General features: G+C 33.5%; 1 protein-coding gene across 2 annotated transcripts; it reads right to left on the bottom strand.

Annotated features, from left to right (window-relative positions):
• Nucleotides 1-70: 70 nt before the first annotated feature.
• LOC106071140 (CWF19-like protein 2) lies at nt 71-14,565 on the bottom strand. Of its 2 annotated transcripts, none has more exons than XM_056024949.1 (18): nt 14,408-14,565; nt 11,968-12,078; nt 10,429-10,503; nt 10,145-10,225; nt 9,066-9,185; nt 8,102-8,332; nt 7,062-7,848; nt 6,060-6,211; nt 5,629-5,898; nt 5,471-5,545; nt 5,214-5,279; nt 4,995-5,100; nt 4,277-4,365; nt 3,469-3,585; nt 2,767-2,922; nt 2,347-2,427; nt 2,041-2,142; nt 71-775 (listed from the first exon to the last, which is right to left on the bottom strand). In XM_056024949.1, the coding sequence occupies exons 1-18, from the start codon at nt 14,498-14,500 to the stop codon at nt 626-628; spliced, it is 2,862 nt and encodes a 953-aa protein (XP_055880924.1). In that variant the 5' UTR covers nt 14,501-14,565; the 3' UTR covers nt 71-625. The 2 variants fall into 2 exon arrangements, with proteins under 2 accessions (XP_055880924.1, XP_055880925.1); XM_056024950.1 differs by having other exon boundaries at nt 14,397-14,552.
• Between the last annotated feature and the right edge of the window lie 627 nt (nt 14,566-15,192).

The following is a 15,192-nucleotide window of genomic DNA, read 5'->3' as shown; positions in this document are numbered from 1 at the left end:
GTTTCATACATAATCATCAGGTATCTGCTAATTCTAGCATACAGAGTTTATAAAAAAGACAAAGTCTAGGTATAAAAACAAATTAAAATAAAATATATTTATGAACAATATCCAACTTAATCAACAAGACATATTTTGTGTATATTATAAAAATGTGAACATTCCTAGGATCAGTTGATCAGATTTGTACATAGCTTTCTTGCACTCTTATCTTTTCTCTCTCTCTCTTTCATTCCCTTTACTTCAGATCTCATGGATTTCATGGAAATGACAAACACACTGAAGGTCTTATCACAACAAACTTCCAGCTATCAATGACATTTTGTAGTTACAAGTAGGTCAACATAGACATACCAGACATTCAGCCATATTTTGTAGTTACAGAGTATGTCAACATAGACATACCAGACATTCAGCCATATTTTGTAGTTACAGAGTATGTCAACATAGACATACCAGACATTCAGCCATATTTTGTAGTTACAGAGTATGTCAACATAGACATACCAGACATTCAGCCATATTTTGTAGTTACAGAGTATGTCAACATAGACATACCAGACATTCAGCCATATTTCTCTTCTTTACAACAATCAAGATGTGTGTGTGTGTGTGTGTAGTCAGGTCAGTCAGCAGATGTCAAGTTCTGTGTCCAGTCAAAAGGTTTCCACATCTGCTCAAATTTGAGAACCTTCTGTCTTTGGTCCTCAAAGCTTTGTTTGTGTGGGTGCCTCCATAACATGGGCTCTGCATCAATCATGCCACCAACTATTTCCTGTTTAATAAAGAAATACTGACGATACTCAATTCAAAGTTGGCAAGACAAGAAGCAAAATTAGATGAGAAAGACAATTTTAACTATAAAAAAATAAAGTCAGTAACAATGGCTAGAATTATGGATTCACTTTTTTTTATGTCAATGCTGCTAATTTTAAGAATCAGATCTATATCTAGAATGCATGTAAGAAGAATTTGATCCATGTCCGTGCAGTAAGATTTTTTTTATATTTTAAAGGTAAAATTTAAGTTGATAAAGCTGTCCAAAAGTAATTGACATTATGGACTTTTTACAAAGCTTATATCAACTCACTCTGTCTGGGTGGAATTTTGTACACTTTATTTCTATCAATTCCCATTCTCTGGTCAAGACAACTATTTATAGTCGATGATAACACATGAATCAATCCAAAAAATAACCAGTCAGTTAATCAATCAGTCATAATTAATTAATTAATTAATTTTGTTTACTAAGCTAAGAGACAATAAGCCTCACAGAGATTTAGGTCATTTGCTAGAACTTTAAAACAAAGACTTTTTTAGACTATAAAGCCTTCTAATAGGTGCTTGAATACTCAATAGCAAACACTTCAGTCTTACATCATGAAGGCTTGAGACCTCAGTTCGAATCCTGACGCAAGCAGCTTTTTAAAATAGCTTTTGAAAAGGAAGCAGTTTAGCTCTCCCCCCCCCCCTCCCCTCAACTCATGCACAATTAACATGAATGTTGTGCTAAATAAAAACAAGTAATAAAAATATTTCCAATGGCAAAAATGTAATATTGTTAGTTTAGGTCTTATAGAAATTAATTACATGATTGATTCAAAATAAGTGATGAAATTTCACTCAATATAAGTTGTTTTTTTTAAGTATTTCTTATATTTTACTTTCTACAAAGCTTCTATCAACTCACTCTGTCTGTCTGTATGGTACAATGGTTTGTACACATTTTTTCTCCCACAAACATTCTCTGATCAAGTTGAAACTTAGCACAATTATTTTTTTGTAACTAACAAATCATGAATCAATAAAAAAAAATAACCAATTAGTTAATTAATTATTGGTAATTAATTATTTTGTTTGGTATTGAAAAAGGGAAATAAATGCTGCTTATTAAGAGATGTGACTGAATATGTGGAGTTATTTTCTTTATTACATTTTGTAAAGGTTTTTTATACTTCATTTGATATTCATTCTTGAAAGAGTTTTATCTTTGAATGACTTAGTGGTTATGTTGCATTATTAAAAAATAAATTATTTTACCCGTCCAAAGTAGGCTGGAAATTTTATTTCATCTTCGATGACGGTGGCAAATCCTCCTTCTAGGCCAAAATCTACACTGAAATAGGGGAAACCTTTGGGAATCTGACACAGAATGCAAAAAAAAGTGTTAAAAAAAATAAATAAATAAAACCTTAATCAAAACTATTTCTTTTCAATCATGCCATTAATTGAAACTATTAATTGAAACACTCAAGAACACTTTCTTTTTTTTTTACATTTTTCGTGACCAATCAAATCATGACAGCAGTCAGTCACAACATATACATATGCAACTGTTGTACATACCACACGCCTGACGTCTTTCCCTTTTAAACTGTGAAGTTTTTTATTATCTGACCATTCGGGGCCTACTTCTTGGATAGCTTTCTGAAACAAAGTCAACCAGACAAGGATGGTCAAAATATATAAAGGTTCTAATAATATTGCAATATATTCAAAAGAAGTGATTCTTAACCTTTACAGACAGGGGAACTATTAGAAGGTGAGTGTCTCTGCTCTGAACCCAACAAATATTGTGCACACTTTTCAATTAGCAGGAATTTATTGTTCAAGGGAGGTAACTAGCTTCTCACCTAACCATATAATCAAAACACATCAGTTTTAAAACTTTTTTTTTTGCTTCTTTGCTTGCTTCCCTAATCTGTACCAATCGACTATGACCCCCCCCCCCCCCCCATGAAAGCTCAGAGAACACTAAACACTAACCTTAAAATATATTGGAGCCAGATCCCCCTGTTCCCTATCCAGAGGCATGCACTCCAAGACTGTGTGGGGGAAATGTTTCAGATGCATTACTGTCTCCATGAACACCACATCCTGGTCCTGGGTCTGGAACATCTGAACCAGACACTGACGAAACCTCTGAAAAGACCATAAACATAAAAACATCAGGTACCTACTGTACATTTCTAGTAAACAGTTAAAGAACTCAACAGAATACAGTTCTTTACTTTCCAAAGCATTCTAGGAGTTCAAATAATTTTATTGTGTCACTTTCAGAAGAAGCCAAACACATAGTGGAAAAAAAATACAAATTAGTTTCTCAATGATTTAAAAATTTGAGCTAAACTTTGAACCAAAAAAAGATCAGAAAATGGCTAAGAATAATTTGAAAAAGGTTAAAATAAATCTGAGACTTTTAATAGTAAAATGCTAAATATATTAAATGATAACAAATTGTATACCTCGTTTAAAACTATGCTGCTCAAACATTCAGATGTTGATAAAGTTAATGATATTTTACTTGAAAAATGACCACAATTTAAAACCTAATGAAACAACTTTTACTGTTTTTTTTATGTCTGGCAGCATTACATTTTGTATTTAAAGACAGAAATAATTTAGCAAAAGGAAAAAAAAAAGAATCAAATTTCCCACTAGATCTACTGTGACCTTAGTTGCACTGACCTGCATCTCTTTCCAGACATCTTCATCCATGCTGGTTGCTGACACTACATGCTGCATGGGCACAATGAAACAGTGGCCTTCAGTCAAAGAACGATGGTGAGGCAGGCAAAGATAACTCTAGAGAAACATACAGACATTTGACTTACATTTTGTATTTAAAGACAGAAATAATTTAGCAAAAGAAAAAAAAAAGAATCAAATTTCCCACTAGATCTACTGTGACCTTAGTTGCACTGACCTGCATCTCTTTCCAGACATCTTCATCCATGCTGGTTGCTGACACTACATGCTGCATGGGCACAATGAAACAGTGGCCTTCAGTCAAAGAACGATGGTGAGGCAGGCAAAGATAACTCTAGAGAAAAATACAGACATTTCAATGCAGACCATACATTTGCTCATTTACTGAGGTTAAAGAACACTGCCAATAACAAATGAAATCGCTTTCTTTACAATTGGTTTACCTAGAATACTAGTATACTAAACATATTATGTTGATACTTAACAAAATACCTAAGATACCATCATATTACCATCATACTATCTAACATAATTAATAATCATATACATACTAGGTAACTGTAAGATTATAATGAATATTTTCTTCATCTTAAAAAAAAATTTTGTTAGAGCAAAAGTTTTAAAATAAATTACATCCATAATTCAATCCTATTTTTGTTTCTTAAAAAAAATACTTTCTAATTTTGCAACATAACAAACTGTCTTGAGATGGAGTCACTTTCTGCCAGAGTAACCACCAGTTTGAGATTAGAGAGTATATTTTTTCAAAGCAGAGTGACAGGCTCACCTTGGTACCAAGAGCAATAATTAAATGTTTTGGTACTTTCTGCAGACACCGTGAACATTTCTCTAAGGCTGAGCTCATCTTTTTATGTTCTGGAACCAAAGAATTTTTTTTTTAAATAAACATTTTACACAAGTAATTTATAATTCTTACCATTAAAATGTAGATTTGTTTTGTATCATACACAGTAAGGGCCATACAATAAATATCATGGAAAAACAAAACTGTCAATATTTAACTCTTTCTCTCCTAATTAACGATACCATTGTTGATTTGACCCCATTAAATTAAATTAATTTTTGGTCTAATTTGTGTTACTGCGTATATAAAATTCTATACCAAAAGTAACCTTTTTTTTATTGCAAACAAAAATGTTATTGAAGTATAATCATAACAGGGTAGAATGTACAAATGTGAAAAATGAACAATTCTGTCAGAACGTGGACAAATAATTACGGATATAGAGTTAAACTTGTGAAAGTATTTGTAAAGTAAATATAAAGTAAATGATTAATGGTAAACGTATGTTCTATTCAATAGGTTCTTTATAATTTTGAGGCGAAGATTAGTTGCAAGTTACAAACTATTCTTGTTGACTTGGCCATAGCAATTTTGCATCATCTGCCCACAAAAAGTTTAAAGAAAACAAACTCTATTTGGAGGACCAGCAGGCCTTATATCCAATAATCAACATCTATTTCATTGATTGAAAACACATTACCAAAAATAGCTGATGATCTTTCCTTCGTAGCATTCCTTTCTGCATCTTGTTTTTTGGCAGCTTTACTAACAAACATGTCATCAACATCAAGATCTCTTTCATTAGACTGTCCAACAGAACATTTTTTTGGAGGTATTATAATATGCATCTTAATTTATTTTTACATTATATAATAATTTATTTATGTATATAATATGTAAAATATATAAATTTAACTACCTTCCCAGCAAGCCTTGCAAACATTGAATTTTGGTCTTCTGCTGTGCCAGATTTTTCTTGCTCAACCTAGAATTTTCATTGTGTAAAAGGATCACAAAAATTTACAAAGAAAAAAAAACTTCTTAACAAGTTATTAATTATAAAAAAAGCTTAAATATTTTTTTTTTGTGGAGGGGCATATTTTCTGTGTTTAATTCCATTTGATTTAAACAAGAAAATCAAATATTAAAAAATGCAAAAGAAAAAATTCTACTGACCAATGCTTTAAGGTCTAATTTATCATCATCATCAAAATAAATTGTCCTCTGGCCTGCAGTATCATGGGTCTGAGCCTGTAGATAGAGTTAATAATGATTTTTTAAAATATTTTTTTAAAATTGCTTGTAGTATTAACATCATTTGTTGTGATACATACATTCTTTCTGCGTTTCTTGCTGGCACCACCTCCCCATTGGTCTGATGAAGCTGCCAATGGACGAACAAGTCCACTTTTGCTTGTTCTGGACAAGACCACCACATTGTCAGTCTCTTCCTCTTCTTCCCCAACTCTCTTTGTGCTGCCTTTCACTGTGAGGTCTTTTCTGGTGTGGGAAAAATCTTTGACGTTGTCATTGCCCTGGGACTTAGACTCTTCCCTCAACTTTCTGGACTTTTCTAATTTATCCTTCAGCTCAGCAGCGAGTGACTTAGGAATAAAAATAAATAAATAAAGCATTCAAAAGTTTTCACTTTGGGATTTTCTTCTTGGATTTCATATTTCATAAATCTGATAATTTCAAAGGACAATCTTTAGATGGGAGGATATAATAATAAGAGAATCAATTTAAAACATAAATAAAAACTTACATCATCCCCCATGATTTCAGCCCTGAGGATCTTGGCCGCTATCTGATTAAGCTCCTCCTCAGTAGGAATTTTCACTGCCACACTGGACTGAACACTCGCAACTGGACTTTCTTTCTGCTGATCACTGCTGCTGTCACTGTCACTACTGCTTCCTGTTGGAAATCAGTGGCATACATTAAACAAGACTAAAAGTAGGTCTTGAGACTAAGACTTTTTCATTTACTTTGTACTGTAACAGTGACATCTATCATTTTACTTTTAAAAGGGAAATGGTATAATACAAAATTTAGAAAGTTGACATAGGTTTTTATTAACTGTACTTCATTGGCTAGTTTAACCAAATTTTGTGGATTGTTATTGAAAATGTATAGGAATTGAAAATGTATAGAAAAACTAGTTCATTATTTTGTTGAAGATGTGGATGTGACACAGTCTAGACATTACAAATCCATGTCATAATATTTGTAGGCTAGTAGGATCTCTAACTTATGTTTGTATGGGGTAGGGTTTAATCCACAAAACTGGAGTGCTGGGACAAGTCCCAAACAGCCTGCAGAATCTTGGAGCGCATGAGGTGCCCTGGCTGCACTTCCCCATGGTGGAGGCTGTCCGGGGCTGAGCAAGCTCTTATAGCACAGTGCAGGTCAGGCCACTGTCCAGTTGGCTCATATTTCTCACGACTATGACCAAACTTTGACTCACTGTGCCCACTGTGCTCATTTTCTTTTTGACTGCCCCAGACTTGCTGATCTCCATCTTGACAGGTATGGGAAACCACTAATTCTTGACCTGTATAGAGACATATGCGCACTACGCATAACAGTGCTTTTGCAAGAGAGGATTGGAACCTCTCAAGCCCTCATTCAAAATGAGTTTGATGATGATGATGATAACTTTTGTACATCAATTAATTTTACACACTAGGTATTCATTTTAAATGTTTTGTTTTTTAAAAGACTTTATCTCTCACTGTGTCCAAATAAGAATTGAAAACTAAATTACCTGACGAGGGGGATGGAGACTTTTTGCTGACAGTTATCTCTCTTCTGTGTTTCTGTAGCCTAGTTTCAGAGTTATCTACCTTTTTGTCTTCTGAAGGCTGAGTTTTTTTCCATTTAGGAACATGTTCTGGAGATTTCTTCCATCTTCTCTCTCTCTCCTCTCTAATTTCACTGTGTCTTTCATCTTTCTTTCTCTCTTTATTATCTACAGATAAAGTCCTAGAAGAATGCTTCACCGCCTCTTCATCACTGTCAGATCCTGGCTGCTGGAACATAGCACGTGGTGGTGACCTTTTTGAATCTCCTCTACTGTATGAGGATTTATTGACATCATTTCTAGAATTGTCTTGTTCATCCTCATCATCAGATGTTGGACGTTGAAAGCGTGACCTGGGTTTCTCACTGTGCTCATTTTTAGTTGAGTCTCTTTTGTTGTAATCTTTGTCATCATCCCTTCCTCTGTCTGAACTGAATGTTTTTCTCTCAGGGCTTTGTCTTCTTCTATCAGGGCTTTGTCTTCTTCTATCTGGGCTTTGTCTTCTTCTATCTGGGCTTTGTCTTCTTCTATCAGGGCTTTGTCTTCTTCTATCAGGGTTTTGTCTTCTATCTGAGCTTTGTCTTCTACTATCTGGGCTTTGTCTTCTTCTATCTGGGCTATGTTCTTTATTCCTTTGATGTCTTTCATCTTGAGATGTAGCCCTGCTAGATTCCCTTGCTCCATTTCCCCGCCTCAAACCTTTATGTTTCATCTCAGCCTCTGCCAACATGGACTGCAATTTCTTTAAAGACTAATAAAAATATAATGAATTATTAAATGTAACAACATTTTGACTAAAATAAAGTGAAAAGAAAATATAGAGGTCAATAGTTTCTTTTAAAATGCTTTTGTCTTTTTTAGGTAGAATATTTGCCAAATAAAAAGTACATAAGAAAGAAATCATATATTTTTATTGGAAGTGAATAAAATACAAGAAACTAAGACAGAGAAATTCTACATTAAAAATTCTAAAATATAAAAAATAATTTTTAAAACAACCATACCCCCCATCTTTCTGCCGCCACTTCTTCAAGGCTCCTTCCTTCATCTACGGCTTGTTGCTTACACCTGACGAGGGCTTGTCTCAACCAAGCAAGACCGCCATCCCCAGCTGCAGAGTGCCCTAAGGGCAATAAGTTTTCTGGCTTTTTGACTGTGTCATTTTGTGTTACAGATGGAAGTCCAGACCCTCCATCTTTCCAGTATGGATTTAGTTCCCTAGCATGCTGCCCTGGCTACAGAACATTTTTGAATAAAAATAGATGTGTCAAATCATAAATTATATCACAGACTCATTCCTACATGACTACACAACAGCTTAACGTCTATAATGTCCCTGTAATTTTCAAGAATTAGAAAAATAATGTTTATAATTTTTTAGCAATCCACGATTTTAATTTCTTAATGAAATAAATAATTTAATTAATTTGAAAAAAAAACAACTAAATACAAAGTGTGAAATTATGTTTAGGTCATGGAAATAATCAATACATTTAATATCATCACATGTATCAACATTTTGTTGCCACTACACTTGGCTTTTCTTAAGACATTTTGTAATATTTGTACCCATTTTTTTTCTAATAATAATATAGGATCTAAACTCAAGCTAAATTCACACCTTTCACAAATAATGGCCATCTAGTTATATTTCACAATACAAGACTTTGTCAAAGTAAATTTGAGTTTTGTTTACACAACATTTAAACAATTTATAATGACTATCCTCTTACATGCCCTTTACACTTAAATTGTCTTAAATATAATTGCATTGTAGTATTCTATTATCCTTTTCTTATTTACTGGATAAGCCAAAAAAAAAAAGATAGATACTATGAGGTTTATAAAATAATAAATTACAACAGTCTTCCCTTCTATTCATGTATTAGTATGGATGATGAATTATAGCAAAAAGAGAAATCAAAACATTTGAAAATTGAAAACAAAACAAACAAAAAATCAACCTACTTGAAGCAATCTCTCTGCTTCTTTATTGGCTTCATCTTTTTGTTTTTTAATAACGTCCCGCAGTTCCTGTCTAGATGTTGTGGGCAGAATGTCCAGGGGTGCCTCCATCCAACTGTCCCTCTGATCAAATTTAGTTTGATTCAATTACCAAACATAATGGAAAAACTTATGAAAAGGATTTACTTCATTTATTGAGAAGTATTGAGAATTTTCTAAAACAAAATAACAATGTTTAATTTGCCCTTTTGAGGGACAGAGTGGCAGAGTTGTAGCCAAACCAGGTTGAAAGTGTTGGGTTTGAATTCAGGGAGAGACCATGCGATTTGCTTTTTCACTATCTGCTAATTGGTTAATCTGTTTGTAATTGGTTAATCTGTTTGTAATCGGTTAATCTGTTTGTAATTGGTTAATCTGTTTGTAATTGGTTAATCTGTTTTAATCTGGTTGATGCAAAAACAATTAGTCTTTGTGATGGCCACCACCATAAACTGTCAACCATCTCATTTTATATTTTGAAGCCAAAAAGAACAAAATGCAACCAGAAGGATTATATTACAATTTTAAATATATTTTTTTTCTGAAAATTGTATGTCATTCTAAAAGCCACCAAGTTCTAACAGTTAAATAGGTACTTTATGGATTGAGTGGGTAAGAGCTGTATAATATTGTCCTTGTAACAGAATAGCTTTTTCCTATATATATATATCATAATTTAAGTTCTACTCAACCTGACATGAAACAAATGATGTAGAGTGGTGAAAGTTTAGTTCTTTAGTTCTTTTTAAATGAAACCCTTTTTAATCACACAAAGAAATACATCTAACAGTTTCAGTAAATGGTAATTTCATAGGGAAAAAAAAATTATATTTCCTTGTTAAGTAAGTAAGTTTCCATTTCAGACATTGCGGTTTATAGGGGAGAAGATACATAGGTCATCTGTTGGGCTCATGGATAACAAGGGTGTCATGTGGTCAGCACAACGACCTACTGCCTTTATTTTTTTCACCAACTAATGTCAGGTAACCTTGTCAAGTATTTAAATATTATTACAAAAAAATTTTTTTTTTAAACTGCATTACTTGAATTCTGAGACCTTCAAAAAGTTGACTATCATTTTTATTTGATGGTGACTTTTCCACCCACATTTCTGCGTCTTCATCCTAGAACACAAAAAAAAATAATAATATTCTATACAGGTATGAGCTCAAGAAAGAACAAATAAATTCAATGGACAAGATAGACAATGATATTAGGTGCATAACTTAAGTCAAACATGTTTGATATAGTTCTTTCTTAAAGATGAGAAATATGAAAGTAAAAAGTTGTTCTAAAATGATTAGACTAGGCAGAGATCAAATTTTACCTCATCCGAGCCAGAGGACTGCCTTTTTTTCTTTTTCTCTTTCTTTGATTTTTTCTTCTTTGCTTTTTTTAACTTCTGCAAGAGAGAATGAGAAAAATGATGTTCAACATCTAGACTCTAGACAGACCATCACAAAAACTATTTGGTAGCAGTTTGTGTTCATTGGCACTAATCTTTCATTCGGAAAGGTCAAATAAAGCTTACTAAGCTTAAAAAGAACACACACAAACATACACACAAAAACTGCCAACAAGAGAATTTAAGAATGTTGAAATATGTGTTGACAAAGTGAATAAGGACTGGTATTTGGTTCAATCCTAAGACTAAGACTAAGACTGCTTTATTGATCCTTACGGAAATTTGTTGTGATTACAAGGACTCGTTTCTCATATAAAGACAACACAACAGAAAAATACACATAAATACAACAGACAACATAAAGAATTCATTCAGCGACTACACACAGGTATCTTGGTGCATTTCATGTTCCCTGATCAATGAGTGGCGGTGATAGAGTCTGACCGAGTGAGGTACGAACGAGTTTTTGTACCGCTCCGTTCTTGTTTTGATTGACAGCAGTCGCCCACTTCGTGACGACCTGGCGTAGTTCTGATGGAGCGGGTGGCCGTTGTCTTCCAAGAATTTTTTGATTTTTCTTAGGCACGTTTGTTCAAAAAGTTCCTTTAAATGTGGTAATGTTGTGAGTGTAATTTTTGATGCTTTTTTAATGATGTTTTCTAGACGTTGCAACAGTTTAGATGAGGCGTTGCCTTGCCAACAACATCCTGCAGCATGAGGTGACATCCTTAACTTTAAAACAAAAAAAGTAAAGCTCCCCTTTCAGAACTTGCGATCTATAGGGCAAATGATGTAAAGCTCTGTTTCTGTGGCCCATGGTTAACTAGGGTGTCATGTGGCCAGCACAATGACCAAACACCTTTACTTTCACCAACTAAAGTCAGGTACCCATAAGAGTTGGCTGGACTAAGGGGTGCTCTAAAAATTCCAAAATTCAAAATCCCTTCCTTCACAGACATTTAAACCAAGACCTCTCAATTCGGAAGCCAAAAACTTTACTGCTCAGCCACCAAGCCCTATCCTTAACATAAATGATGGAAAATCCTCAAAAACCTAGCCATGTTCTTTCCTAAACAAAAAGATGTATTTCCTGACATAGTCCATTGACCTTTTATATTACTGTGTCTCACTCACTGACTGTAAACCTGCTATCATTTTGAAATATTTTCTTTTGTAGCTCTTCAATTTTTAGAAATTTTTGTTAGTCTTAAAAACTCTTTTAAGTTACCTACATTCTTTCAAGAAAATTATTAAGTCCAAATGACCAACAAAATACCCTAGTGGTGGGTGGGGTTTCTTCTCTGGACTACTGTCCAGACAACGTGAGATCATATTAGACAAGTCACTACTTGGCTCTTTTTAACTTATGCCCAGCCCTTCATCCACTCTTTCATTGTTAAGAGCCAAGTATAGCAACTGAATTATTCACTATATGAAATTGAAAAAGCTTAAAACCAAGACCTTTGAATCATTCTCAATTCTCTGTGATATTGAATCAAGCATCCAAGTTCCTTCTCCAGATTTCTTTGCCTTTTCCCTCTTTGCTTCCTCTCGTTCATATTTCTTTTTAGCCTGAAAAATCAAATATTATGTAGAACTTTACAGTGACAGTACGAGCCATGTACAAAGAAATGACTATGCCTAACAAACTGGACAGTATTAACTTCCTCCCCCGCAAAGAACAATCTACAATTTTCCAACTAAGAACAGGACACACACCTCTATTAAATTACCATCTGAACAAAATAAACTCCACACAACTCCCCTTTTGCAGACACTGCGTCCACCCTTGCCCTTGTGGAACATCACTAGAGAATGCTGACCATGTCCTTCAGTGGTGCATAATAAATCAAGAGACCCGAACAAGACTCTGGCCCCAAAGCCCTCCTATAGAACCAAAACTATTTGGATAACTGCCTGATCTGGGAATCATTGCGTAAAATGAGAATAAAGAAGAAGAAAAAGAAGAAGAGATTCATGTGTACCCAAATAGTGTGAACAGCGGCAAAGTTTTTAAAAGTGTTGACATACAGCTTCTGACACCTATAAGACTCTGGTGGAAGTACTGACTGGAATTTCTCTTTGCTTGGAGTTATGTCCTCAGGAGCTGAATCAGCTTCTGCGCTAAATGATGAGCTGATGGTATTGAAAACTGATTCTTAACGTCTTAATATTTGCTTTTACAAATTGCACAATTAAGGAATCTAAATAAGTGTTGTGTACTTTTAATCATTTCACTAGAAATAGTTTACCTTTCAGCAAAGGAAAATGACAAAACCTGTTTTCTTTTGCTTGCTTGTAGAAATGGGAAAGCTTGTTTGAAAAGATTTAACATGCACTTACATTTCATATGAAAAAAAAAACCTTTGCAATAGCAATTATGAAACACATAATTTCTGTCTTCCACTATTCAATAGAAATATTGGTAACAAGGTCACAGCCAATGTACTTCAAGTGACATAACAATTTCTTCCTGGAGATTTTATATTGTTCTCATCTGCATTGCCCATGCTAAGCTAGCGAATATATTGGATTACTTTGTTCCAAAATCGGAACTACCTGTGGTTAACACCCCTAGCTCTAATAAGTTTGATTTTTATGTCATAATTAACGATATTATGTTGAAATTTTAATCAGCTTTGTGCAAACTTTCCTGTTCAGAGTTTATGGTTGGGATATTTTTTTTATAAAAAAAAAAAAACAAGAAAAAAAAAACCTATTTTACACAGTCAAAGATCGAGCTCCATCAGTTGTTATTTTGCCATCTTGTTCCAAGCATACCCAACACTCAACACAGTTCTTCATAGCATTGAATAAATACTGGCCTGAGATTTGTGTCATGAATTGAGTGTATTGATGAATAGCCAATAAGCAAAATCTTTGTTTACTTAAAACTTTTTATAATAGACAGTTTCAATAATTTATATAGATATTATTTTATATTTTCATTTTTATATGTATATACTGTGGGTACACCTGATTTCTGTAGGTGTCAGCGGGCCGCATAAAACACTCCGGCGGGCCGCATGTGGCCCGCGGTCCGTATTTTGCCCACCCCTGATCTAGATTTTTCTAGATATTAGACTAAGACTAAAATGACTAAGACTAATAATAATATAAGTTATTAAGTACTCTAAAGATGAGTAAAGTCTAAGTCACAGTAACTTTAAGTAACTGTAACTGAGTTACAAGTCAATAGACTTGTAGTCGTAGACGTAGTGATAGTATAAGTAAGTATGATACTCAAAACTCATAGTCATAGTAGATCTAGTCATAGAATTCATAGATCTAGAATAGATTTAGATTTAGTAATTTAGTAGACTTGAGTCTATCAAAGACGTCAAAGTCAAAGTAGTCTCTGAGTCTCTGTCTCCATTAGCCTTCATTAGGATTAGTAATTAGATCTAGATATAGATCTAGTAATTAGTATTATCACTATTCTCAGTCTAGTCTAGATCTAGACTAGATCTAGATGTCTAGTCTAGAATACTTCTGAATAGTCTAAGTCTAGATAGACTAGTCTAGATTCTAGTTGTTTTTCTGACTCTTTATAAATTATATTATTGTCTATACTCTATAGTCTATACTAGATCTATATATTACAAAAAAAAAAATGTAAAATCTTAGTCTTAGTCTGTCTTAGACTAAGTTAGACAGTCTTAGACTTGACTCTGACTCTTAACTCTAACAGACTCTAGCTAACTCTAGACCACTTGACTCGACTTGAGTTTGACTTACTAGATCTAGATCTCTAGAATCTAGATCTAGATCTCTAGAATCTAGATCTAGATCTAGTAATAAGTAATCTAGTAGTAGTAGTACTAGTAGTTTACTTTATAGCTTACTAATTTTATAGATATTTAAATCTAGATCTAGATTAATCTAGATACCTTTATCGTACCTGTTCAAGAATAAGATGCCTCGCTTTTCTGTTTTCTTCTTTTTGAGCATCCAAGTCAGATTGACTTTGAAAATTCGAATATTTCTCACTCATGTTTACAAATGAACTTGTTTCGAAACGATAGTTGCCTGTAACTTGTCAACGAGAGTTATCCTACTTGACAAGCTTTGTAGTATATATATAGTCTATGGTATAACCTAACAACATATTACCGAAAAATACCTTTAAATTTTAATTATACTTACTCCCACCCCAAACCCACTCATACAATATTACCTTAATTACCTATATTGTATAGCGTTATATTCCAAATTATATATTCATCTGTAGATCTATAGTCTAAATCTAGTCTTTTTAAAGGTCAAAAGAGATCAATGATGTATCAAAGATACATATGAAAACTGCAGCTCTACAAAGATATTTTAAATATATAGATCTGTGCCTACTTTCAATATCTCAATAGATCTGACACAATAAACTTTGGAAACCTTATTGAAGTGAGATCATATAGTTTCACTCTCAATCTATGGTGCACTAGAAAATTCATCATTTTCTTTTTTATGGTACTTAAGAATAGCCAGGATCATTTAGCTCGCTGAATAAATAGTCATAACAATTACAATCTAGCTTGGTGTTATTCTAGAGGTTTTATTTTATAAGACTGCACATTTAAATTCTGTTTGAAAGTACTTTGTCGCTCCATATGTCCCTCAGATAGCCTTGCGCTCAATGGACTCAACGCTTCTAGTGTTGCCACGTTTCTCTCTCAAAAGCTACGGTCTGCA

This window comes from Biomphalaria glabrata, chromosome 3 (assembly GCF_947242115.1).
Source record: "Biomphalaria glabrata chromosome 3, xgBioGlab47.1, whole genome shotgun sequence".
NCBI lineage: Eukaryota > Metazoa > Mollusca > Gastropoda > Planorbidae > Biomphalaria > Biomphalaria glabrata.
The sequence above is the reverse complement of the archived record's forward strand: the minus strand, read 5'-3'. Positions and strand labels throughout refer to the sequence as shown.

Bases quoted from the DNA above. Each gene is read 5' to 3' on its own strand.
- LOC106071140 (XM_056024949.1), bottom strand. From the start codon at position 14,500: ATGAGTGAGAAATATTCGAATTTTCAAAGTCAATCTGACTTGGATGCT. The intron at 12,079-14,407 runs GTACGATAAAGG...TTGATTTTTCAG, and splicing joins GGCATCTTATTCTTGAACAG to GCTAAAAAGAAATATGAACG. The intron at 2,428-2,766 runs GTTAGTGTTTAG...ACTTTGTTTCAG, and splicing joins TGGCTCCAATATATTTTAAG to AAAGCTATCCAAGAAGTAGG.